This window comes from Phaenicophaeus curvirostris, chromosome 8, assembly GCF_032191515.1.
Source record: "Phaenicophaeus curvirostris isolate KB17595 chromosome 8, BPBGC_Pcur_1.0, whole genome shotgun sequence".
In the NCBI taxonomy this organism is placed as follows: domain Eukaryota; kingdom Metazoa; phylum Chordata; class Aves; order Cuculiformes; family Cuculidae; genus Phaenicophaeus; species Phaenicophaeus curvirostris.
This window is the reverse complement of record NC_091399.1, coordinates 25,923,959-25,950,651: the sequence shown is the minus strand read 5'-3', so window position 1 is coordinate 25,950,651 and position 26,693 is coordinate 25,923,959. Positions and strand designations below refer to the sequence as shown.

General features: G+C 41.5%; 1 protein-coding gene across 3 annotated transcripts; it reads left to right on the top strand.

Annotated features, from left to right (window-relative positions):
- The first annotated feature begins 841 nt into the window (after positions 1-841).
- Positions 842-25,251, top strand: PTGFR (prostaglandin F receptor). Of its 3 annotated transcripts, XM_069862855.1 has the most exons (4): positions 842-1,327; positions 4,485-5,332; positions 23,048-23,302; positions 24,836-25,251. In XM_069862855.1, exons 2-4 carry the CDS (start codon positions 4,544-4,546, stop codon positions 24,845-24,847), a joined length of 1,056 nt encoding a protein of 351 aa, XP_069718956.1. In that variant the 5' UTR covers positions 842-1,327; positions 4,485-4,543; the 3' UTR covers positions 24,848-25,251. The 3 variants fall into 3 exon arrangements, with proteins under 3 accessions (XP_069718956.1, XP_069718954.1, XP_069718955.1); XM_069862853.1 differs by having other exon boundaries at positions 23,048-25,251; XM_069862854.1 differs by lacking the exon at positions 842-1,327 and adding an exon at positions 3,934-4,073 and having other exon boundaries at positions 23,048-25,251.
- Positions 25,252-26,693: the final 1,442 nt, after the last annotated feature.

Genomic DNA, 26,693 nt, shown 5'->3' with positions numbered 1-26,693 from the left:
AATTGTTCTCGTATCAGGAGCACACAAATGTGTGCAGGGCTGAGTTGCTGGCATATCAGCTCTGCTTATGTTGACGTTTAACATGTACAAAACAGCGATGTGGCGCTTTGCGCAGGTGCAGGGGCAGCCTTCTATGCTTGTTGTCTAAAAAGAGTGATGAAAGGTTATATATTTCCTTTCCTATTAGTATTTCTTGTTCTCCTATCCCGATCTCTGCAGCAACTGATATGTCACTCTCCCTTTTTTGGTGATTTTCTTGGGATGCACTCTACAAGCCTGCGTTTTCCTTCCTTATTCTAACCACATTTTTTTACAAGCAAACTGAAACATCTGCCTTGAGGATTTTCTGTTCTTCTCTTTGGCTTGATCTACCTGATAACGGCGTTTTAACTTCTGCCTCCCAGACTGCAAGGTCTTGATGTATCAACTTCACTGCTTCTTTTCAAACAGCCTTGGTTCCCTTTCCAGGAGAGACGGGTGAAGAAATCTGGCTAGGAAAGAAGGGCACGGTGCAAGGTATTTGTAGTTTGAGATCTCCATTTATTTCTGGGCAGAGAAACATAAAATAAACTAAACTCTTTTCCTCTGAACTTTAATGGACAATAATGTATTTTGTGATATTTTAATATTTTATTATTGTATTAAAGAAAGGATTTTCTGGGAATTCATAGGTCCTAATCAGACCAAACTGACTATTTTTGCTCGTTATATAAAATGCCAAAATCTGACAAGCGTTTTGAGGAAGAAGGCCAACGGGTGGTGCTTTTAATTGTTTATGTGCGTGATTTGAGATCCTGTTTGAAAGGCTGGACGTTTGCAGCCTGTATTACCTCACTGGTGGATTCAGAAGAGGCCAAGTGTATCCATAGTATTCAAGACATAAAGGTAAGCAAAAACTGTAGCATGCTTGAGAATTTTAATTTTTAATTACTTGCCTTGTGGAGCCGGAGCAGTACGACTCAAGGCTGTGTCTCAGAGGAAAAAAATACAAGTTCTCCATTATTACTTACTAACTTCTGTAATGTTTTACAGCTTGGCTTTATATTTTGACCTTGATTTTATAATTTGACTTATTTCTGTAGTAAAAGTTTTTAATAAAATTTCCCTTTCAGGCCTGTTTAGTAGCCCTGGATATTGATGGATGAGAGAACTTAAAAGTTATCTATGACTTCAAGTTGTTACAACCTGAATACGTGATGGGAAAAGAAGAACTGTTGGATCTCCAGACTTACTCGTAGTGTGGTTAACTCCTTGCCTGGTTGTATTCTCACCATATTTCTGCAGTGGAGCAATTATCCAAGGAGCACCGTTAGCTCTACCTGATCTGGTAGGTGTGAGGGGCATCTCTAGTGACGTACATAAGCATATCCCATGGTAGCTGGTGGAGGGAGAGGTTGGGAAGAAGCACATGGGAAGCGAAGGGATGAGTCTGTGGCTGAAAACAGATGTGAGCACTTGGTTGCCTCACGGATACATCTCATCCTGCCTGTCTGGAACGGCCTCGTCTCCTGGAGCTGGGATCACAGACTTATTTAGGCTGGAAAACAACTTTAAGATAATTCAGTCCACGCTCCCCACACCTCTCCCGACTCCTATGGTGGGGAAGGACTGACCTCAGTATTTCCACCTTCTTGGGACAGAGCCAGGTGCCCTGGGGGCTGCAGAAACTGTCCTTGGGGCTGCAGGAACTACTCTGGGGGCTGCAGAAAGTGTCCTGAGGGTGCAAGAATTGTCCTTGGGGGCTGCAAAACTTGCCCCAGAGGTGGCAAGAATTACCTCTGGGGCTGCAGGATTTGTCCCTGGGGCTGTGTGAATTGCCCTTAGGGCACAGAAAATGCCTTGAGGGGTTGCAAGAATTGCCTCGAGGCTGCAGGATTTTCCCCTGGGGGTGCAAGATTTGTCCTCGGGGCTGCAGGAATTGCCCCAGGAGTGAAATATTTGCCCCGGGGGCTGCAGGAATTGCCCTGGGGGCTGCACGAATTGTCCTGGGGTGACAGAAATTGCCCCAGTGGTTGCAAGAATTGCCTCGAGGGCTGCAGGATTTTCCCCTGGGGGTGCAGGATTTGTCCCTGGGGCTGTGTGAGTTGCCCTGAGGGCACAGGAATTGCCCCGGGGGCTGCAGGAATTGCCCCAGGAGTGAAGGAATTACCTCTGGGGCTGCAGGATTTTCCCCTGGGGGTGCAGGATTTGTCCCTGGGGCTGTGTGAATTGCCCTTAGGGCACAGAAAATGCCTTGAGGGGTTGCAAGAATTGCCTCGAGGCTGCAGGATTTTCCCCTGGGGGTGCAAGATTTGTCCTCGAGGCTGCAGGAATTACCCCAGGAGTGAAGGAATTGCCCTGGGGGCCGCAAGATTTGTCCTTAGGGCTGTGCAAATTGTCCTGGGGTCACAGAAATTGCCCCGGTGGTTGCAAGAATTGCCTTGAGGGCTGCAGGATTTTTCCCTGGGGCTGCAGGATTTGCCCCAGGAGTGAAGTAATTGCCCTGGGGTGCACAGGATTTGTCCCTGGGGCTGCGTGAATTGCCGTGAGGGCACAGAAATTAACCCGTTGGTTGCAAGAATTGCCTTGAGGGCTGCAGGACTTTCCCCTGGGGGTGCAGGATTTGTCCTCGGGGCTGCAGGAATTGCCCCAGGAGTGAAGGAATTGCCCTGGGGGCCGCAAGATTTGTCCTTGGGGCTGCGCGAGCTGCCCTGAGGGTACAGAAATTGCCTCGGGGGCTGCAGGACTTGCCCCAGGGAGGCTCCTCCAGCCGGGACAAGGCACGACGGCTCCGGACCCGCCGGTGGGAGCGCGTCCCGGGGCGGCCGGGCAGGCTCGCGGGCTGCAGGCGTAGGGGAGGGAGCGGAGGCGGAGGGAGGAGGGCGGGGGGGCGGCCCCGGCGGCGGAGGGGAGGGAGAAGGCGGCGCGGGGCGAGCGGTGGCCGGCGGGGCGGCTGCAGCCCGGGCCGGGGGTCGCTCCGCCCACGGCGGCGGCGGCGGCGGCGGCGAAGGCGACAGCTTAAAGCGGGGGCGCCGGGGGGAGCGGGGCGCGCTCCCTCCGCCCCGAGCCGCCGAGGTGGGTGCTCCCGGTGCCGCGGGGAGGTGGGACGGGGCCGGAGAGGGAGGAAAAGTGCGGTGCGGCGGGGTGGGATGCGGTGAGATGGGATGCAGTGGGATGGGAAGCGATGGGATGCAGTGGGATGGGATGGGATGGGATGGGATGGGATGGGATGGGATGGGATGGGATGGGATGGGATGGGAAGTGGTGGGATAAGATGGGATGGGATGCAGTGAGATGGGAAGTGATGGGATGCAGTAGGATGGGATGAGGTGGGGTGGGATGGGATGGGATGCAGTGGGATGGGAAGCGGTAGGATGGGATGGGATGGGATGGGAAGTGGTGGGATGGGATGGGATGGGATGCAGTGGCATGGGGAGCGGTGGGATGCAGTGGGATGGGAAGCAATGGGATGGGATGGGATGGGATGCAGTGGGATGGGAAGCGGTGGGATGCGGTGGGATGGGATGGGATGCAGTGGGATGGGATAGGAAGCAAAAGTGCAGTGCCGTGGGATGCGGTGTGGTAGGATGGGATGCGATGGGATAGGATAGGATGTGATGGGATAGGATGGGATGCGATGGGATAGGATAGGATGCGATGGGATAGGATAGGATGCGAGGGGATGCGGTGCCTTTCAGGGGATGCGGTGCCTTTCCGAGTTCTCCGTCTGCCCACCCGCGTCGCATTCCTAAATGCCAGGAATACCTCAGCTTACCCTTTCCACCCCCACCCCCCACCCCCCCCACTTTGGAGAGATTTCGCTTCCTCTTTGCATTCGGCGTTATTAAAGCTCTTTATTCTGCATGGGAAGTTTTTGCCTGAGAGCAGAGATAGGAGATAAAGTGTAAAAGTAACTTGAATTCACTTCTGAACAACTTGAATTCGCTTCTGAAGCACGAGTTGTACTTCAGAGAGGGAACAGCGGAGCTGGAGAGACTTCGGTGCTTTGAAACATTGTGAGAGGAGAATTACTTGGAAGAAGTTAGGATATTGTTTTGAAAGTAAATGCTGAGCAGTGAGAAGAAAAATGGAGTGTGAGTATCATCTCAAAACATTCCAGTTTGAGTGTTACAACTTTTGACTGTGGTTGGGCTGGGAAATACTTGCATTCTAGGGAGTGTGTTGCAAAAAAATTGTTTATATATGTAGTTTAATCACCGGAGTGTTTTGTATGGTCTCTCTGATTAGATATACATGAGCATTATACGTTTTCTACGTTATTTTGTGTCTCTTATAAGTGCAGAGACTCTAAAGGCACTGGATACTATATCTGCATTGTACAATGAATTCAGATAATTGCTTTATATGCTTAAAATATCATATCACTCAAAAAAATGGAAAATTAGATTTGTACCACAGACATATTATGGAATTTCTGCTTCACAAGCCATTTGAACAGTGGGATACCTCTTACAGTGTGTGTATTTTTCTATTTAATATTGCAGATGCCTTTGGATTGCAAGACTGCTGAAATGTTTTGAGGGCTGCCTCTCCTTTCCTAACCATGAACAGTTCAAAATCGCCAGGGCTGGCTGGATTGGGAATCTTGAGAAACACAACCTGCCACACGGAGAAGAAGATTTCAGTTTTCTTTTCAATAATCTTCATGACAGTGGGAATTTTGTCCAACAGCCTCGCAATAGCAATTCTCATGAAGGCGTATCAGAGGTTCAGACAGAAATCCAAAGCCTCCTTTTTGCTTCTTGCCAGCGGCTTGGTTGTCACAGATCTCTTTGGCCACCTCATCAACGGAACCATCGCAGTGTTTGTGTATGCGTCGGATAAAGACTGGATTCGATTTAACCAATCCAACATTCTCTGCAGTGTTTTTGGCATCTGCATGGTTTTCTTTGGTTTGTGCCCGCTCTTCCTGGGCAGCGTGATGGCTGTTGAACGGTGCATTGGAGTCACTAAGCCAATATTTCACTCTACAAAAATGACTTCTAAACATGTGAAAATGATGTTGACTATGGTATGTCTGTTTGCTGTTCTTATAGCTTTGCTGCCTATTCTTAGGTTTAGAGCCTATCAAATTCAAGCATCGAGGACCTGGTGCTTCTATAAAACAGAACATGTTGAGGACTGGGAAGACAGATTTTATCTCTTACTTTTTTCTTGCCTTGGGTTACTGGCCCTTGCTATTTCGTTCTTGTGCAATGCTGTCACGGGAATTACTCTCTTAAGAGTCAAACTTAAAAGTCAACAAAGACAAGGCAGATCTCATCATTTTGAAATGATCATTCAGCTCTTGGCTATAATGTGTGTTTCTTGCATTTGCTGGAGTCCATTCCTGGTAAGACCCTAACGTGTTTGACAATTTTTAATGCACATCACTGTATAAAAGTTATACTTTTTTATCTCCAGGTTCTAAAGCAGCGATAACAGCTCCATTCACTCTCCAATGTATTAATTAACCATAATGTGTGTACCTATGCATCTATAAGAAAAATGGTAATTATTCTCCTCTTCTGATCGTAAGCAAAATACATTGAGTAAGCTAAATATGTAGGAGCTGTGAGGACACTATTTCCCATGCTGTGAAGTAGACGGTAGCAGAATAGCGAGTAGAATAAATCAGAGCCAGTGTTGAGCTTGTCCAAAAATCCAGTGCAGTCTTGGAGTGGCAAGTCTGTTTAGTCTGTACTGTGGTTTATATGATTTTTTATTTATGGTAGCCTGTTCGTTGTTATTATTTCAGTTTACTGCTACTTGCAAACTGTGTTACAGAAGATAACAGTTAAGAACGTAAAAATCCTCCACTCCTTTGGCAGGGTATTAAGGGCTTTGTTTTAGAGTCGTGTTAAAAGACAGTGGTTGGCAGTGGGTTAAAATGAAAATTCAGTTTAGACCTAGCAAGACCGGGTGTGTAATGTGAACAGATGGCTAGTAAAGCTGATCTGTGCAGTCAGTGCTGGCCCGGCTGAAACTTGGGGCTGCTTGCTGGTAACTGCAGTGACTCTTCCGAAGCGGTAAGTGTTGCTCACGTTCATGTGTGCTCTGTCAGTGAGTAAAGTCAAAGGAATTGGGATTATGATTTGGAAAGAATTTGGTACCTCCTGCTATATGCTGGCATTATAAAGCTAATATTAACTTTTTACTGTGTAAACCTGACTGAAGAACATTTCTGTTTGTACTAGGGCGAGAGAAGTTAAGTCACAAATCATATGAAATCATAATTTATTTCCTAGAAACAAGGTCCCATAGTTTCACACTGATATGAATGAGGAGAAATTTTGGTTTGAGTTCACAAGGATAGGAACTTAAGTCTGAGATCTGAACCAGGTATATCTAATTTACTCCTTCCCTACAGTATGGTGTGGAATTACCAGAGCTGGTTCTAAGTTAGGTACCGATATTAGCCAAGCTGCAGCAGTTGGTTGTATCTGGCAGGTAGCATTTAATTAACCCAGTATTGCAGCCATCAAGGAGAGAGTCTGGATATAAATTTTTGCATCACTGAAATGCAAAAAACCCTCTCACTTCTGTTCAACACGGAGATTTTTTCTAGCCTTGCCCTGCAGCTTAGTGCAAATTCATGTTGCCTTTTGTCAGTGTCAGGGCTATAGTATATAGAGCACAAAGTCATCAGAACAAGTTTTGGTAGTGAATTTCCTTCCAGGTGCTTCCAGACACCTGAAGTTTTTCTGGGGCAAGTCATGGAATGGTTTTCAAGAAAAGCAACTGAAATGATGGCTTTACTTTTCATGGAAAAAAAACAACCCAGTGTATTATTCTCTGTTGACATTTATTTTCAGATAAAATAACTGTCCTTTAAGGCTGGAATTAATTTTATTTTTAAAAAGCCCTTGGATGTCAAAAGAGCTATAGATTTCTCTGATGCAAAAGAGATACTTCATTTATTCAGCATATGAAGGAGCCCTAAATTGCAAATATGGTGGTTGATTTTTCAGTGTTGGTATTTTTCTTATGCCTTTCAATTTTTATTAATTATAAAACCATATTTTTTAAATCTCGACAATCTTTAATGAACTCACAGCACTACTTTTGTTAAAGTATTTAACTCCATCTAAGTTATAGTTGACAATGAATTATTATTCCAGCAGCAAATTTTGTTTTAGAGCCTTTTCAGTGTTTGGCATTGATGGTGATGCAGAGCAGCGAATGACTTCTGGCTTAACTTTGGTCTGGGTAGTGTTAAGGAACGTGTTGCAGAGGGAGGTGATAGAAAAGCAATTCTGGTTCATTGGGAAAAATCTGCCAGTGCTCTGTGCGCATTCCAGGCTCGAGGCGCTTTGTTTCTGGGTCTCTTTTGAAATGAGATGAGCAAAACTATCACTGAAATTAGCCTGGCGGTATGGAAAACAGTTCTGCTATAGGGACAAAGTTATGTTGGAAACAAGAAACTAAAAAAAAAAAAAGTTAATAAAGTAGGATTTAGTTCTTGAAACAAGATTTCAAGGGAGTGAGCAGTTAGTGTTTTAGCCAGAGTTCATAGTCTGGCAAGTGCAAGGAGACGGGGTCCTTGGTAGTTGTTACCTTTCTTAGCTGTTAGGCTTGTAGGAGAAGTCATCAAAGCGAATTGTCTGAATTACCGATGGTTTGTTTTGAGAGCGTTCTGTTCACTGAATCCAAACAGAATTATAAGTGCAGCGTTAATTTTGAAAGCTTTATTGGACAGTGGTGGAGCTTACAAGTTCAGTGGAATAAAGCTTTGCCAGGAACGTTCTGCTAAAGTGCTACAATGAAGACATCCAGGGTTTATCAGGTCGCAGAATTGCTGGTACAACTCTACTTGTCTGGTTTATCTGAAAACTCTCAGGGCTATTCATTCATGAAATGAATTGTTTAGATTCTATAATTTAATCAGCATACGCCAAAATAAGTATTTCCTGAAATAAATATGAGCAGGTGTTCATAGGTGAAATTATTTGGCAAAGTAGGTAAACGCATGCCTGTTTTGCATTAATTTGCTTTTTTAATTGCTTTTCAAAGCAAAATCTAGAAGTCAGTGTCAGTCTTTGAACTGTGAATTTTACCGATGCTCTCTGTCCCAAGGAGTATACAAAGCAAAATGCTATGTGAGCGCCAATTGCCTCGACAGAAACCGAAACGATTAGAAACTAAACAAACCTTTGGATGAGAAAGCGGAGGAAGGCGATGCAGTTTACGCCACATGTGGTTTGCAGATGCGAGAGTCTGGATTTCTTTGGTGTGATATTCCATCAGCTGGGGGATTTGCTTTGTTTATTTTTCTTCTGTTTTCAATCTAGTCTGGTGTTGCGTCAATTGTCGTATGCGCATGGCTCCCAAAATCAAGTCTATCCAATACTATAATCCAGCTGCAGGTTTACTTCACTATTAGATTTTATTTTATTTTTTTCCTAAATGGAGCTATATATTCAGTCACTGTCCTGTGGTAAAATCACCTTTAGATGACACAGGAGACGCCAGACCCTGGATCATACCTTATAGTGCCTGGTATGGAACTGAACTTGACTTCTGCACCAGCTCAGCGGTAGTGAGTTTGTTTTGGTGCCTTTAAATATCTGTGTATATGTATATATACATAGCATTTAATATTATATAAAATAATATATAATATTCTAATGAATCAACATCTCTGTTGGCTCATGTTGAGCTCTGCCTGGGGCTGTTGGACAGGGACTTCCTTCTGATTTCTCTTCTTCCTTCTGATTTCTTTCCTGAAGCTCTATCTCATTTATTCCTCAAAAACAAGCAGCATTTTCAAGTGTTATGCCACAGTGTGGGAATCTTTCCGTAATGGAGTGCTGGAATGAGGGGAACTCCCTGCTTCTTCCCCTATGGGGGAACATTTACCTCCCAAGGAGTTGAGAACAGGAGGGAATTCATAAAAAAAGCAACAAGTGAAATTCATGAGCTTGCTGATAATCTGTGTAGTCAGTGATTGGTAGAGGCACATTGGTTCTTACAGGCCAAATGATTTTCCTTCGTGATGGGTAATTCTAGAAACATACATTCCAAAGTCAGTAACGCCCTCTTCTCCTGTGCAGAAAGTACTTTTTTCAGCCTTTGCTATTGACACGTGAATTTTGGTGCATAAATTTGGTGCCTATCGGTTAGATTTCCAAAGCAAATAGTTGGGCTGGAGCGTTTTGTGACAAGCATTGCTCATGAAGTAGATTGTTATATAAAGTTGGGTTTTGGCCGTGACTTGATGTCTGGCCTGTCATGAAACAGTTTGGTTTTGGAGCTGTGTTTGTATGAGCAAATTCTGACTTCAGGACATCAGATTTGGTGGGGCTTAAGGGATAAACATATTTTAAATTCTGGTTTTGGAGTAGCAAAGTGAACTTCTTGTAGTTATGGACAGGAGGAGGTTATTTTGGACTGAATTAATCTATGGGAACAAATTATGATGTGGAAAATTGTCTAATCTTTTTAATGTGTGTAACAGTCTTAGCTAGAGGAAAATTTTTCTACATTCAAATTAGTTTTGTTAAGATCTTTTTCCATGCAGTTATCTGATTACTTTCATTCTGGTTTTGCCTCCCCTGTACTGCAGAAAATAGCCACTCCTTCTGTTTTATTTTTTTTTAAATATCTCAACTACTTATTTCATATGATTAAATCAACTCTCATTCAGTTGCTTTTTTTACTACCTACATTATTTTGTAGTAGTCTCTTAACGTGCCACCTCTTCCTTTTCCAATTTGTTATGCTAATTGCATCTCTCTGAACTTACTCTGACTTTTTATCCTCAGATTTTCTCATGTGAGGAGGCTCGATGCTTGGGTTTTGTGCACCTAGGGCTGCGTTTAGCTTAAAGTTTGTCGAATCCCTCCAAACTTGAAGCTGCTGGAGCTGGCCTGAGTGGTCCTTCAGTGAATACGCTGCTGGAGCTGCTGTAATGGGGATGCTCTTGGTGGAGTGCCCTTATCCCAGCCCACCTCCCCCTGGTTGTTCCACCAAGTATTACGAGTGCTGAGACAGGCTGAGGGTTGGTATGTGCTGAATGAGGTCAGTGGGTCGCAGGTTTTGCACTAACTAAATTCTAGGCCACGTAGTTGCATTCAGTATCAGCTACTTTGTTGTGCAAGGAAGTCCTCTGTGCATCTCATTTTAGCGTTTCTGGATGTGTAGTCACGTATATACACGCACAGTGACACTTTGCTAGAAGTTCATACCTGTGTTACCCTTGAAGCGTTTCCCACCATTCCTGCTTTCTGTATTCTTTAATAACCTTTAATGGCAGGTTAAATTTATGCTGTACTCTCTTATGCTGGCATATACAACACGCCCTTGTCCCAGTGTATGGTGGAGCCACCTTGGATCTCGTGGGTGGCTGCTCTGTGGAAGCTTGTTCTCTTAGACTGGCAAAACACGTGGGCAGTCAAAGCTGCAGCCTCCGTCAACTCGTGCCTGCGTAGGCACTGTCAACAAGGAGAGTGATCTTTTCTTTTGAAAAAAGAATAAGTGAGGCTTTCAATTTCCAGTCATCCTTTTCTGAAGACTGAAGGAGATACTCTTAAATACGTTTAGCTGACCTTCCAGCTTTAATGCTGTTGTAAAAGTTATGTTCACAAAGGAAAAGGACGCTTTGTCTGTCTTTTTCAAGATTTTGAAGAAGATAATCAATGATAATTACTATGTTTGTGCTGGCTTTTTTGAATTCTTGTCATGTTTTGCTAGAAGGGTTGTCTGTTGACACCATACAAATGTGGGATGTGTTGTTAGAGTAAAGCAGATGTGGTTCGAGTCGGGTCTGGGTCACGCTTAACACCCTGCATGTGAAAGGCTGATGGGCAGAGAGACGTGGCCTGCTGTAGACCTCCACAGGGGTGTCTGCTGGACATTGTCATTGCATCTCTTGGGCCACGTGCAAGCCCATCTCAGGACCCCACTTCTGCCACAACAGTTGTAATTAATGAACCAGCTTCACGGGGAAAGGAAAACAGTCTTTTTGCCAGCAGAAGGTCTGCTAGATAGACCTCTTTATTCCTGGTCTGAAGCATCAATACAGTAATGGTTATTGTTGACTAGAGATTGTTATTTCTCTTCCAGACCTTGCTGTGTCAGAAGAAGTCAGATCAGGAGCGGCTGTTTGAATGAACCGCTCCCTGAGTTCCTCTGGAAAGGAAAAAAAAAAATTCTCATACGAGTTTATTTGTCTTTCAAGCTACACTCAAAAAAGGCTCTTTGCTTTCCCTCGTATCATTAATTGCTTGACAGGTTTCATAATCCATCCTTTAACACTGTGCAAATTCAATTACTAGTCTTGCTTGAGTTCCTCTGAATGAGCTTCTGGTATTCCAGATTCAGTTAAATCACTGCAGTGTTAGCGTCATTGCTAATATTATGGCCCAAAAGATATTTTGGAATAAATCACTGGTTTTAGAGGTTAAGGCGAAAGGGAATACCCATTTTGATTAACATTTTTGTTAGTCTCAAGACACAAGTGTCTTTTAATTTCCTGTGGAATAAGGTTTAAGTAGCAACTTGGACAATTCAGACATACTTTTATATGTCACCATGAAAATAATCCATGGAAAGAAATAGTAGGTGTTTGCAGAGAGAGGATAACAAAGCTTAATACGATGCATTTAGAATTTAATCCATCTGTTCAGATGTGTTTGTATGATACTAGAAGCCCTTGAATAAGACATTCATGCCTTTTTTTAGTATCAGTTGTAGAGATTTTTCTTTTCTTTTGGATTCTTAAGGGGCACAGCTGGCATATTTCCACAGGGTTAGATGAGAAATGAAATGAGTATCATTTTGGAGTATAATCCCCCAAAACGATACTGAATTTCAAAAGTACTGTTTCAGCATTCAGAACTGGTTTGTTCCTATTTTCATCTTTTGCAGTTTGCAGAGATCTTATGGGTCTTAGCCCTTCTGAGAAACATGAATCATTTAAAAAAATGTCTTAAAGTGTGGGCCAGGGCAAAGTTTATCATCGAGTGCTTAGAAACACTATATTAATTGTGGCTGTATTTGTAATTCAAGTGTTTAGCTCCCTGTCACAGAAGTCAGGGAGGGAGTTGAGCAGCTGAGATACTCTCTCAACGTGAAAGAAGTTTTGGAGAAGGAATGGATGCGTCAGCATCTTGTTCTGCAGTAATGATGTGAGCCAGGGAAGCAAGAGGAGCTGAGACTAACAGATTGTCCTTTATCAAAGGCTTTTGGGGAAGCATAATTATAGTTTTTGTTATCTATGTTTACTTCTGCTGTTTGGAAAAACTTACGTAAAGCCTGTTTCCAAAAATATAGTGCCACCAGAATGCAATGAGATTGGTTTGCTTTGGAGAGAAAAAGTAGAGAAGGCAGGTTTACAGCCATGTGAGAACTTTGCATTTTTAAAACAATGTGGTCCTGTTTTTCCTTCAAAATCGCTTGCTGCTTGAGTTTTAATTTTACATTATATATACAGGATTAAGCCATAAAGATACATATATTGAAACACAATATTTTGTTCCAAATAGATGTCAGCAACTTTGACATAAAATTTTGGTTTTTTTTTTTTTTAATTTTGAAATTGCCATCTCAAAAAATCATATTCTGAAACTTCAACCAAATAAATTTGCCATTCATAACCTCCCAGTATTTATTCAGTTGCTGAAGCTTTTGGATTCTGTGCTTGATATTAAAAACTAAGCCAATTTGACATATATTCCAATTTTGTTTGTTGTAAGAGAATTCTTCCTATTTCCTAGACATTACACTTATTCAGGCCTTTCTTCCTTGAAAATATCATACACTGCATAACCATTTTTGGAAAATGTCACACACAGCATAACCATTTTTGTATGTTTATTTTAGGAAAGTGCTCTTTGCTGACTATCTAAAGACTTTAAATGGTAAATTTGGTGCTGAAAAGTCTCTGGGACAAATGCATTCACATGAAACAACTCCAGAAAGTCCTTCTTCCTTACCAAGTTTAACCTGACAAACAACATGGTGTGATATACATTTGTATAGTCTCCGAGTTATTTATTATGGTGTTAATTCATGGTCTTAAGTTTTTCTAGCAGAAATTAGTTGTCTCAGTAGTATAGAACCAGTTCATGTCAATGTACTTGGAGACTGTGTTATTTAGATCCTCTTCTGGGAAATACACTGTTCAGATTTAAACCAGAGCAATAGTTTTTATTTCATGTGTTTTTAAGACTTAAATTTTAAATGAAAATTTTCAGAAATTGCTGGATTGCAATTTGGATCACAAGCTCCCTGAGGAAGGAAGGCACCTGCAGAACAGGAGCACAATCTTATTCTGAGTTCTTGGTATGTGCTTTTAGGAATAGTAATGGTCTGGTGGCAGGAATATTGCAGAAAGAGTTTACACTTGGAGTTAGTTACAGTAAAGTTGTAGTACTTGTGACTCATTCTTTTGGTTTCATTCTTATATTGGATGAGGTGAAATAGCTGAGTGGCTGAATGAACCTGCGCTGTGTTGTAGGTGATGTACTGTCTCTTGCTGAAGGGTTGCTCTTATCCATCCCAGATAGAGCAGGGAGTGGAGAACAGCTCAGAAGCTTTCTTTTAGCTCCTCTTTTTAATGAGCTGTGTGAAGACCTCGTTCAGAGATGTGTGCCAAAGGGTGGGTTTGAATGGCATTGGAGCTGTGTTTCTGCAGGGTTTGCAGAAGAAAGCTGAGCCTTTGTGTCAGGGACATCCCGAGCTGAGGTTTTAAAGACTCAATACCAAACTTAGGTTACTTTGTCACTGGAGAAATGGAAGTTAATGACTGGTCTCCAGCTGGTCCCCTCCTTGCTGTCCCAGACCTGTGTGCTCCCAGCATCTTCAAGTGGCTTGAACCCTGTGTGAACTGGCTGTGCATGGGCTGCACGGCTACGCCAGTGTTATGGGAGTGAGGGAGGGTGTAAAGGGTGTAGTGAGTCTGCCCATGAGCAACTTCACCATCCATGCTACAACCAGCGTTAGGACGTGGGGAGGAAGACTCCTCTGCTATCAGGGATGTGGCCAGCTATGTTCCCATCAGCTGCACTGCATGGAAAGGTGTTAAAACAGAAGGTGAAGCAGGAAGGAAGTGAGGATTCATGCAAATAGTAGCAATTTGTTCTGGAATCTACAGTTCATTAGTGAGTTGGAAATAAAATTGAATCCACTTTTTACCAGGAACACACATTTGCAGAAGTAGTGAGAAATAAATCACTCTTAAATGGAGATTTTATTTATCTCTTCCCTCCTCCACTTAAAACGTGATCCAGCTGCACAGCAGTCCCTTTTAATTTATTTGCCAACATTAAAGAAAAAAATAATTGCAAATTATATATTCTAACTTGGTAAGTATATTGCTAAGTCATTGATATTTCCGTTCATAGCATCTTAGTGTACTTCTCCACAAGGTTATATAGAATAAGTCACTTTAATAAAGGTGATTTTTAAAAAAAATAGCACGAAAGGAAGATATTGCATCTTCCTTTGCCTCCAGCCAGATTTGCAAATACTGCAAATCAGAGCACCAAGTCTTTACTCTAGTCCATCTTTAAAAAGATTTCATTTTCCTCCACTGTGTAGATTGCATACAAGGGAAACATAAATATACATAAAATGTAAATACAATTTAATGTATCATCCCTCACCCTTCTTATTTTCCCCCTACACCCATGTAATAAGCATCATAATTTCTCAGATAATTAAACTGAAGGACTGACTCCATTGGTAGACAATAGAGTAGGTTCTTTACTTTTTTAGACCTGTTATTACTTGAAGTCTCGCAGGCTTGGTCACACATCAAAGCCATCTGCATTCCTGGGTTCTAGGAGAGGTGAAAAGGCCACTATATATCACGACTGACGCACTGTGAAATTCTTCTGCCTTCTTTTAACACTTCTAATATGGATGGATATCTCTGCATTTGATTGTACTTGCCCTGAGGTCCTTCAGGTATGTGCCATTGCTCTGAAATCAGGACCTGTCCAAGGAACCCTTAGGGAATTCAGCTTAATTCCTGGAGTCTTAGACAAAAGTAGCAAATCTGAGAGAATTAAAAAAATGGCTAGGTGAGAACTGGCAGACTCCTTATAGAAGGAAATTTTCTTGCTCTCAAAGACTTGAGTGGAAGACTTGCCTCTGGTTGCTGAATCTGTATTGTGCCTCTCCACAGACATACAGGTGACGTTTGAAAGTCACTTCACTTCTAAGCTATTGATTTGACACGGTGCATAGGAGTAATGAAATGCTGAATTCATTCTGTAACTGTGGACCTTTGCAGCTCTTTTTTTCCTCCGCCTTGTCTCTTTTTTTTTTTGCCCTGTATTCTCTTCCTCCCCAGTATCATGTATTATTTGTGATTCATTTTGGATATTTATAGAGTAGTAGTGAGAGAAGTTCTATTGCTCCTAAATCAATGAGGGTATTTATTTAACCAATAAAAATGTGGTTGTTTTCCAAATGAATGTGACAATCGGAAAAAACAAAGCAATAAAAGAGAAGTAATAGACCATTTCCAGGGTTTGAAGCTTTACGCAACTGACTCTAATGGAAGAATAAATGGACCTTGAATATGTATAGTCCTTATTTATTTGATTGATTCGTGTTTTTCAGGATGGTCTTTACGCAGTATTAGAAATACTTCTATTACTTTCTGGACTCAAGAGGTTTAGCAGTTGTCCTGTAAGGTTTCTCTCAGCATTGTTGGGTAAAGAAAGTTTTAATTTTATCTGTAAAATTAATTTTCTTGTACGAGAGATTTTTGTTATAGGCCTTGTTAGGCAGCAGTACATTCCTTGCTCTACGGAAGCAGGCTTTCTTATAACTTTAGAACACGTAGCTCAGGAAACAGGTTGTTTGTTTGACTTTGGTACGAACACTGTGTCTTTTCATTGTAAAGTGAGTCATCTACTGTTTTCAGTGCTAAAATCTTCTCTATCCATATCCATTCTCCTTTACTTTTCAATGAGTTAATCAGTTAAACTGTGAGAGTAATTGCATTGCCAGCTAGTGGAACCAAAGTATTTCTAATTTTGAGATGCAAGAAAGGAAAGAAGGAGAAAGATAGAAATATCTTTTTGAGACAGAAATATCTGGATTCTTTTGGAGAAACAGCGGTTTAATTCAAGCCCCACTCCTGAATTTATTTTACTGCAAATAGCTAGTGTCTACGGGGAAAAGTGGCAGAAAATAAAAGTTTCACGTTCAGTTAGTGTTTTCAAGTTTATACACACGAAAAATTGTTCTGGAGCTTACTTCATAATTATATTATAAAAAGTGCGGTAATGCTGTAGGCAGTTAATAAAATATAAATAGTGAGTATAACGTTGTGGCACTACACATTTATTTTTCCAGTAATTTTGACAAATTCTTGCATATATAAAAATCTCATTTCAAAAGATCTTTGCAAATGTTCATTCAGAAAGCGTATTGCCATCCGTAAATATTTTGCATAAAGCTGTAAAACCACAGATGGTGAAAATGTCACATTTGCCTCTGATGGCGCAGTAATGGAGTGCAATCGATGGCAGGTCCTCTGCAGCCCTGAGCCTGTGTGAGGAGAGCAGAAAGCTCAGAAGAACTCAACATCCTCAGCAAGGAGGCACCATACAGCGAGGTCAGAGCTGAGCTGATATGGAACGTGCCCTGTCAATTCAGGGGGGTGCTTGGACCGTTTCAAGGCTTTGATCTTGCCAACATGAGAACAGTACGGAGGTGGTTGAGTCACCTTCCCTGGAGGGGTTTAAGGGACGGGTGGACGAGGTGCTGAGGGACGTGGTTTAGTGATTGATGGGAATGGTTGGACTTGATGATCCGGTGGGTCTCTTCCAACCTGGTGATTCTAGGATTCTATATCCTGAGTGGTATCAAGTTCATTAAGCAGAATCGTTACACTCAGAGTCATAGAATAGTTTGGGTTAGAAGGGATCTTAACGATCATCCAGTTCCACCCCTGCCATGGGCAGGGACACCTCCCACTGGATCAGGCTGCGCAAGGCCCCATCCAGCCTGGCCTTGAACACCTCCAGGGATGGGGCAGCCACAGCTTCACTGGACAACCCGTTCCAGGGCATCACCACTCTCATAGTGAAGAAATTCTTCCTTATGTCTAGTCTAAATCTGCCCCTCTTCAGTTTATTCCCGTTGCTCCTAGTTCTATCGCTACAAGCCTTTGTGAACTGTCCCTCCCCACCTTTCCTGTAGCCTCCTTGAGGTACTGGAAGGTCACTATAAGGTCTCCTCGGAGCCTTCTCTTCTCCAGGCTGAACAATCCCAACTCTCTCAGCCTGTGCTCGTATGGGAGGTGCTCCAGCCCTCTGATCAACTTCATGGCCTCCTCTGGACCCTTCCAACAGTTCCATCTCCTTCTTACATTGAGGATTCCAGAACCAGACACAGGACTCCAGATGGGGCCTCACAAGTGAGGAATAGAGGGTCAGAATCCCCTCCCTCGACCTGCTGGCCACGCTTCTTTGGCCAGGAAGAAATTGCCTGGTTACAGAATCAGCCGTATCTGAGAAAGAAATATTAGAATAGACTTTCATTTGCTTTGTGGAAACCGTTGTGTTCTCCTGTTTTCTCTATACTTTTTTGGCTTTTATCACAGCAGTAGTGTTTTGGGAACACTTGTGAGCTTAGAGTGCTGGTAGCTTTACCATGCCTCCAGCAGGTTTATGCAGCTCTTTTTTAAGGGGTGTGAATAGCACATGCAGGGTAAATAAACTTCTACAGACTTCTTTTGCAACCTCAGCTACCTTTGGTCATCTGAATGTTTTCTGTCTGTTTCTCGTTTGAGTTCTGTGTTTCTGGAGAGAACTGTGACCTTGATAAAGGAAGATCTTTCTCAAACTTGCTGCCTTTGACAGGGTAATAGGTAAACTTGCATGTTTAAGGATGCATTTCATGGCAGGTAGTAGTTACCATACTTGATTACCTGTTTTGGATGAGAACTTGAGGCAGACACAGATTTTTCCCCAACTGAATAGCGTGTCAGTGGATCTGCTGTTAATTTTTAAGGCAGTATTTTTTTTTTTCACAGTGCTGCTACTTGTTGAGAGCTGATCCCACGAAACTAAACGTGGAAGTATTACGTATCCCCTTAAAAGTACCCTCTGGACCTTGATGTGGAGGAAGACTTGCTAGTACATTTTGTCTTCTCCAGTTCCTTTTTAAATACATGTTTTTTGTAAAATCACTATGCTTGGTTATAATTTACTTGCTAGACCAAGTGATCACCTGGTACGTAGAAATTGAAGAGGTGGTTCATGTTTTTTCCTTTGAAAAGGGAAAAGAAAATGTGAGGGGGAAAACATGTTGCAGATCTATAATATAAGAAGCATTATGTAGCATGAGTAGTCCAGTATGTGTACTAAAATTCTGATGGGAAAAGTGGTTTGCTACATATTTTTCTTGGAAGTCCTCACTTTTGCACTGATTTATATTGAGTCAAATAAAAAATAAAATGAGGCATACTCAGCTTTGTTTGAAAAATATGCCTGGTTTATGTACTGCAATATCTATATAGGAACAATATAGGCAATTTGCTGTCAGTATTTCTTTTCTAACAACTGTTCTTAGAAGATACTGAATGGTGCATAAAATGCTAAGATAGATACAGTTTGATTTCTCTTATCTCCTATTTTGCATATTTTTTTCTTAAAATCTGTGTTTATAGAACACTGCAAAGCATTATCTTCTAATCAGTTCTTGCCTAAAGCAGGCTGCAACTTCTTTGTAGCACATAAGCACAAAAAAACTTATGGAAATTCAAACTAATGATGTCTTTTTTTGTTTCCATGGAGTGGGACATAGTCAGTAGAATACTGCCTTGAGTCCTGTGTTTCTTAGGACAAAGTACCAACCTCTGGGTTGGTACTGTCGAACCCAACCTCTGGGTTCGACATAGGCATCAGTGACAAAATATAGAGTCATAGAATCATAGAATCACCAGGTTGGAAAAGACCCACCGGATCATCAAGTCCAACCATGTAAGTGATCTGCAAACTGTGAAAAAAAACATGGACTTTCCTCCATTAATGGAAATTCTCAGAACTGCCTGTAATGAAATCCAAAGGAAAAGGAAGAGGCTTGGGAGGGTCTACAATGTTCCCACAGGGAAATGGAGCCTGAAGGCTAAGCTACAGAGGAAGAGAATTTCTGTTATTTGTTTGCACGTAACAAAACTAGCCTGACGGTTCTGCTTTGCATGTCAATCTCCTGGTGACTGATTTTTATCCAGTTTCCTGAAGTCAAGAATAGAACTTGGGTTTAGAGCCTATGTGCTGAAATGCATCAAAGTCATATTGCAGTTTGCCTTATTTCCTAATTAGCTGTAAAGTCTGCTTGTTTTGACTGGCTGTCCTTGAGTACTAACAGGAATGTGACTAGGCAGCACTGCCATTTAGCGTATTCATTGTTCTCATATAATTGAGATCCAACTGGAAGGGAAATCAAAGACACGCTGTTTATATTTGGAGAGTGGCATGAAGCTTTGGAGTAATTTGTTTTTTTTCAGTTTGGTGCACTGAGCCTTATCCCTAAGGGAAAAGACGATTCTCTGACGATATCTGCAAGATGCAAAATTGTAGGAGTCAGTAATTCCAAAACGTTTTTAAAACTTTCCTATCAAACTTCCTGGATCTTGCAAAATGAACGTTGGCTTTGGTCAAGTCTGAAATTGGACAAAAAGGATGGAGAAGTCTAATGTTTTGTGTCAAGTTTTGATTTCTCTGCATTTATTGTTAAGGGACAGGGAATTCTCAGATCTTTTCTTAAGCCAACAAGGACTGATGTCAATCAGAGTAACTTTATGTCTTACAAGCAGTCATCCTTCTTTTATAGTCGCTTTTACAGTTATGCTTTTACAGTTATTTTCCTAAAGACAGTTTGAATTGTATTGATTACATCATATGACACTTCCATTTTTTTGCAAACCAGGGAGACACACGACAGCTGTGTCCATATAAACACTGTATAACTCAGCAAAATGCTACTTGGATTTTACATTTCTAAATATATTATGAAATGTCATGAATTACGTTTCTTATTTCCCAGCTGGGGATTAATTTTTTGAGTCGTACTGCTGAATCTGCACTAATGTTAAATTCAGTTGTAGAGATCAAAGGCAACTAGATATGATGCAATAAGGTTACCTCTTCTTGCTTCCCCACTTGTGAACCACTGGCCACAGAGGACAGAATTCCTTCATCATCCTAACCTGATGGACCTACAGGGAAGGAGGAAACAATATCAGTCTTTGAATAGGTTTCTTGACTTTGAAGTAATAGGTTTCTTTGACTTTGAACGGTTGGACTCGATGATCCGGTGGGTCTCTTCCAACCTGGTTATTCTGTGATTCTGTGATTCTGTAATTATTGAACTGTAGTAGTCAAATAATAAGAAAAGAAGGGTCTTCTTGGTGCCTGCATAGGAGGTCCTGGTCTCAGAAATCAGCTTAGCACTGCAGCAAGCTGTGGTTGCCATTCCTGAGCTGGTGATGTGCCAGTTCAGTGACATGAATTTGTCACACCTAAAGAGCAAATTCAGACTGTATGCATGTTTTGTTTCAATATAATGCAGCTGTGTTAGGCCTTTATTTATGATTTCAAAATGACTTCTAAGATTTTAGATTTACATAAGAAAACTAAAATGAAAATGTGATAGAAATAATAATTTATATTGACCTCACTCCATTCTACTCCGATTCAGCTGGGATTTAGAGTCGTGTATAAATCGGTCTTCATAAAATTATGTATCAAATTTCATTGTTGTCTTGATTTACTTTATGTAAATCCATAATCAAACCAGAGGTACTTTATGTTGAGCCAGCAAGCTGAACAGCAAACAAATGGATTCACTTAGAGGTGATTACTATGAAATGGAAAGGAATCTCACCATTTTGCTAGATAACATGTGTGCAAATAATAGCATTTTACAATGTCCGGATGGAGTTACTTTTCCTGGATGGCAACATATGCTGCTCCCTCTTCTGGGCATGAAATTTGATTTGGCATTTATTAACTTCGCAGAATGCAAGAGAAGAACAATAAACAAAATTCTGAGTTACATCAAGAAGCATATCAGGAAGCTGTATGTCTGTATTAAGTCAAGCATAGGCCATATCAGAGAAGGACATTAGTCTGTGAGCTCTGTTGTGCTCTCATTTGCTGACCAGTGCTACTCGCATGAGTGAGTCTTGGACTTTGGCTTGTGGTCTTGGACCTCTAATAAAAAAATATAGGACTGTCTTGAGAAAATATCCCAGGCAGAAGCCAAAGGAGTTGTCCAAGTTTGGGTGGGCTGCTGATGTCAGAGAGGAATGCACCCAGCAGTTGTGGGGTGAAAAGCAGATTCAGGGAACTGACTTGTGTTTGTGTTGGCTCAGTGCTCAGACATTTCTCCTCCTCCTAACGCCGGTTCCCAGCTGTGCTTCTGCCCATCTTACCAGCCTCCTTAGGAATGTTCCTATGGGCTCTCTTTGCAGCTCCCATAGATGTCCATACAGAAATACTTGATCAAATGCTTAACCAAGCAAGTACAGTCTCCTTTTGTGCGTCCAGTCTGTTCCACTCAAGTTTATACTCACATGTGGTAACCTGCAAGCTATAGGTAGGGCCTAGGAATACAGAGAAGCATTTAAAAAGGAGTAGAATAAGTTTGCTGGAATCTGGAACGGTAGTTTTCTCTCTTCATTCATTATTATTTTTTAGTGTGGGTTTTTGTTTTTTTTTTTTCAATGTATCTTTGTGAAAAGAGGACTCTCTGCACTTGGATGGACTGACCTTACCTCTCATCACCCAGTAAATCAGTGTACTCACAGCATCAATTGTAAAATATCCTGTTTCCTAGTTAAATAGCTGTAGCACTTTAAAGGCTTTGGGACTGAAAGCTTTACAGTGTTTCATCTTTCTACCAAAAAAGTCTTCATGTGCTTTCAACATTAATAATAGAATGAGATAATTTACCATCCTCTGGCAGATTCCTGGCTTTGCAGAGTCAGGGTTTCCTCACACAGGAACTCAGGTTACAAAAGCTCAGTGGCAGAATGGGCGTAAAGGAGGGCTCTGCAGGGCAGGAGCCCTAGCGGCGTGTGTTTCACCGGGGCTGGTGTTTCAAAGCCTCGGCTGCAGGTCTGCAAAGTGGCGAAGCCAGCCACAACTTAGTGGGCTGGTGCAGCTCTTGGGTATTCTCTGAGTCTCATTCAGAGTTAGACTGCCAGACTAATGCCTCCACTCGTGTGAAACTGTTGGATCCAGAGTTGTTTGTGGAAGTCTGTCCATGTGCAGCATCTCTGCAGCTGAATGAAACCCTCTACGTCTCCTTGGCAAGAGGAGGGGATATTGGTGGCCTTTGTTACCATGGCTTAAATTTGCCTAAGAATGTCTAAACCCTCTGGTGTCAATAAATTTGTGTTCTGTTGCAGCTTAAAATACATAAATCTTCTTGATGAAATCAAGGTGTTATATTTCTTATGCAGCCTTTTATTTGGAAAATGTGAAAAAGTAAATACCCTTTGTAAAAATGTTCTGATATAGCAGTGGCTTCTGTCCTTGAAAAAATTTGTCCCTGGAACAGTCTTGGCATGCTTTATCATCTCAAATTCTGGATAAGTTTTTATTCCTTACTCAAATTAAACCCTGTTTTTGGAGGGTTTTCTTGGGGTGGTTACCAACCCGTGCTCAAGTTTCAACAGAAGTAATTCAGCAGAGACACATGTACCTCCTGTGTAAAACATCAGAGATTTTTCCAGAATGATAAATGGAGGTTTAGGCTGGACATTAGGAAAAAATTCTTCACAGAAAGGGTCATTGGGAACTGGAACAGGCTGCCCAGGGAGGTGGTTGAGTCACCTTCCCTGGAGGTGTTTAAGGCACGGGTGGACGAGGTGCTGAGGGACATGGTTTAGTGTTTGATAGGAATGGTTGGACTCGATGATCCGGTGGATCTTTTCCAACCTGGTTATTCTATGATTCTATGACTGGAAGTATTTACTTTGCAACTGGGATGCATCGATGCTGTGAAGATTGGACAAAATGTTGAAACACTTTAACTCATGCGCATGCTGTCTTGTTGTATTTTTCTGATGTATAATTTTAAAATGTTCCATTTTCAGGTGACAATGGCCAGAATCGGGATAAACAAGAGTCATTCGAAGGAGACCTGTGAAACAATACTTTTTGCTCTCCGAATGGCGACGTGGAATCAGATTTTAGATCCCTGGGTGTACATTCTTCTCCGGAAAGCTGTACTTAAAAACCTGTACAAGATCACAAGGGGCTGTTGTGGTGTGCATGTCATAAACTTACACATGTGGGAACTCAGCTCCATCAAGAATTCTTTGAAGGTTGCAGCAATATCTGAGTCACCAGTAAGTTCTAAACAAGTAAAACTACAGCCACTCAGCACTACGGGGTAATAAAATTAAACATGGTGTATGAAGAGATGATGGAGGTGACACTCATGCACGGGCAATACCTTAAAATGAATTCCTGGGCTCAGTGGTTTGGGATTTGTTTTTAATTGTGAGTGGTTTGCTCTTGTTGCTTACCAGTTTGATGTTGCCATTCCAAAAGATGCACTTAAATGTTTTAATTCATTTTAGGGTACATGCCTTCCAAAACTGGTAGTAGAATGATGAATCATTCTATATTTCTCCCTTCCAGGTACTAAAGAGAATAGGGGTCCTTATAATACTCCTACCTTAATCCTTTTCCTTAGCAGGAACACATGCAAGTGTGAAAGTGATCTCCAAGCTGTGTTTTAAAAGGGGTAGATTGTATCTACCAGCAATAACCCCAAATCCTTTGCAGAGTTGCCTCTTCCCAGGGGAAAGACCACCATCCTTTCCATAAGGGAATACTTTGCTTCTAGGCATTGAGTTTCCCAATTGGATGTATAAAAGACATTTGCTTGTGCCCAGCTTACTAAATTATGTAGTTTGCTTGGTTCGTTGACTTGACCTTTTAATTAATCTCTGTGCCGTTGCTTTTTGGGAGAGCTTCAGACTTCGCTAGTGTTCCTTTCAAATCCCTGATAAAACGTGAGGTTTCCTGTTGGAACACAGAAGCGGATCAGCTCAGCTTGCATACAGTTACAATTTTAGATCAGTCAATGAGTTTTCAATACTTTCAACAAATTTTGTTGAAATAAACAGACATAAAGCTGTGGTTACTCTGTAAAAACTGTAGGGCTTTCCCCTCCCCAGAAAAAACTCTAAAGGAAGTTTCTTGAAGGGTTCCCCTAATGCTTATACTGAGGTACATCTGCTTCACTCGTAAAAGGTCTCATGTGTCTCACATGAAAAATGTGTGTGACTGAATGAGCCCCTCTGCAGGGAGCTGCCCTGGGAGTGTGGTTGAGAAAGCAAACTGCATGCTCAGTTTTTGCAGGATCTGTGTCTGAAGAGATGAGGCCATTCAGTATAATTGAAGGTGCTAGAAAGTTTCCAGGACTTTACACGGGAGGCCCTTTACCTTTAATGCTGCTTAAAAAAGCTTTGGTTTTTGTGACTGTACTTTGTTCAGAAACAAAGATGAGAGGATCAGAGACTTTGTAGCAGAGGGATTGTTCTGAGATAGAAATGTCAAATGTTATTTTTACCTACTTTAAATAACTACATTAGTGAATTGTTGGTATATTTGGACAAAGTAGTTAGAAACTGAGGCACAACAATGACAGTCTGAGGGACCAAAACTATTCAAAAACTACACATTTATATTGTATGTGACAATAAAGTCAGAAAATAAAAAAAAAAGGTTTAAATATTTCATTTTTTTTAAAAAAATGCTATTTCCTTTTTGTTTTAAAAAGGTTGAAAAGTAAATGGGTTAAATAACCCTGTAATGAAATGAAATGGCTTTGTTTGCCCTAAAGAATTTCTTTATGTGATTTATTTCCTCAGTCACAGAGCTGATAAACCGTGGACAGATTTGATGCTGGTATAAGCTCCGCAGTGTTGCTTCACGTGGGTTCTGCTGAAATCTGGAAGCGTTCAGTCAGTGCTGTTTGGCTTCTTCATTTCGTAGAATGTGATGCCAGTGTATCTGTTGACATAAATTATTTGTTCTTTATGGAAGATAGTTGTTTTAGCCGTTGTTTTGCAACAATGTTGGTCTATAAATTGTTGAGATATTTGGTCGGTGAATGAAGCTCATCAGTGTTCCATTTTGTTATGTGAATAGATGAAACTTGTGTAGTTCATATTGGTTGACTTGTAAAACAGACAAAAGTTTATATGTATATGTGATTTCTTCTATTTTGTGTACTAATACATACTGAGTGTAAATTGCAGAGCCTCATTAAAGTTATCAAGCTGTATCTTAAGAGTTCTGATATTTTTTGCGTAAAAAAGAGGTCTGAAGTTGCTAAAAATAATCATTTTGAAAAAAAAAATCTGAGTCTGGATTCAAGCCAGCCACTGATATTCACATGCCATTCACATGACTACCACACAGGTGTGAATGTCAGTGGTGGAGGAGGACTGCAAGAATTCAGCAGGAGCCACCAGTGTTCATGCACGGAATTATCATTTGAGCAGCCCCGTGCAGTCGGTGTTTAATGCAGACAAGATTGAGTTCTGATGATCCATGCCTAGAAAATGCATGTAAATGTGAAGCTGAAGGAGTTTGGTGTTGGGAATTAAAATGTATTTATCCAAATATCTGCCAACGTGTTACACAGACTCTCATTAGTTTCATATATGCTACGAATCCTGAAAAAATGTGAGTTTTGCTAATACTTTGTCTTGTCCGGTGATGTGGTAGCCTGCAGGGGCAGCTCAGGATACAGCCACCCAGGGACCTGTTACCATGGAAAGTGATTTGATGATCATTGCGTTTAATCTCATAGGAGAGTCAGCAACGTGCCGTGTTGTATGATCAGATGTTTGATGGAATATGAGATTAAAAACAGAAAAAAACCCCAAAGGACAGCTTCACATTAGGATCTGAGTATTGCCCATGCAGGAGGGAAAGGGCAGTCTGCTTAGCCATGTGCTGATGATCTCGTTAGAGGTTGGCTAAAGATGTGAGCAGTCACGAGCTGCCTGTTTACTCCTAGGCAGTAATTAGTGTCTCCAGAGCAGGCAGGGACAGTAAGTGCTGTGGTGGGAAGAAAGTGAATCTAATTTCTGACTAATGACTGAGGAAATCCTCAGGGTGGGAGAATATTTTAATCTAATTGGGATCTTAAGCAATGGTAGGCTATATAAAGGAACCAAGGTCCTAGCCTGGGCTGAATCAACCTGCTGAAGCAAAGAAAGCATCAGTAACAAGTTGCTTATGTTGGAATTAGGCAAATTTCCCTAGTTTATTACCTAGATACAAAGACGGAGATCAAAGTTCAAGATCCTTTTGATCTGATTCTTGAGGTAAAGTGTCCACGTTGTGTGTTTGTGTATTATTATTATTCTATATATAAGATATTTGTGTGTAAGTATTACTTTAGTCTGATGCATTGGGAATTATTTCAGGAATGGGAATACATACCAGTTCTGTAGCTGTGGTGATCCTTTAGGGCAAAGTGTTTGGACCTTGTAGATGTGCCTCCCCTGCCAATATGCTCCTCCAGGATTTTACTGGTTACGCAGCACATGCCTGATCTGCATAGATTGGTGTGAGGTTTAATTCTCAACAGCTGGGTTCTTGCAAAACTGCTTGAATCCCCAGGGAATGTACAACACCTATCATGACTTATATTGCTTCCTAAAAGAACCCTGACGCTTCTCCCTTTAAACTTCTATGATCTGCCAACATCGAAAA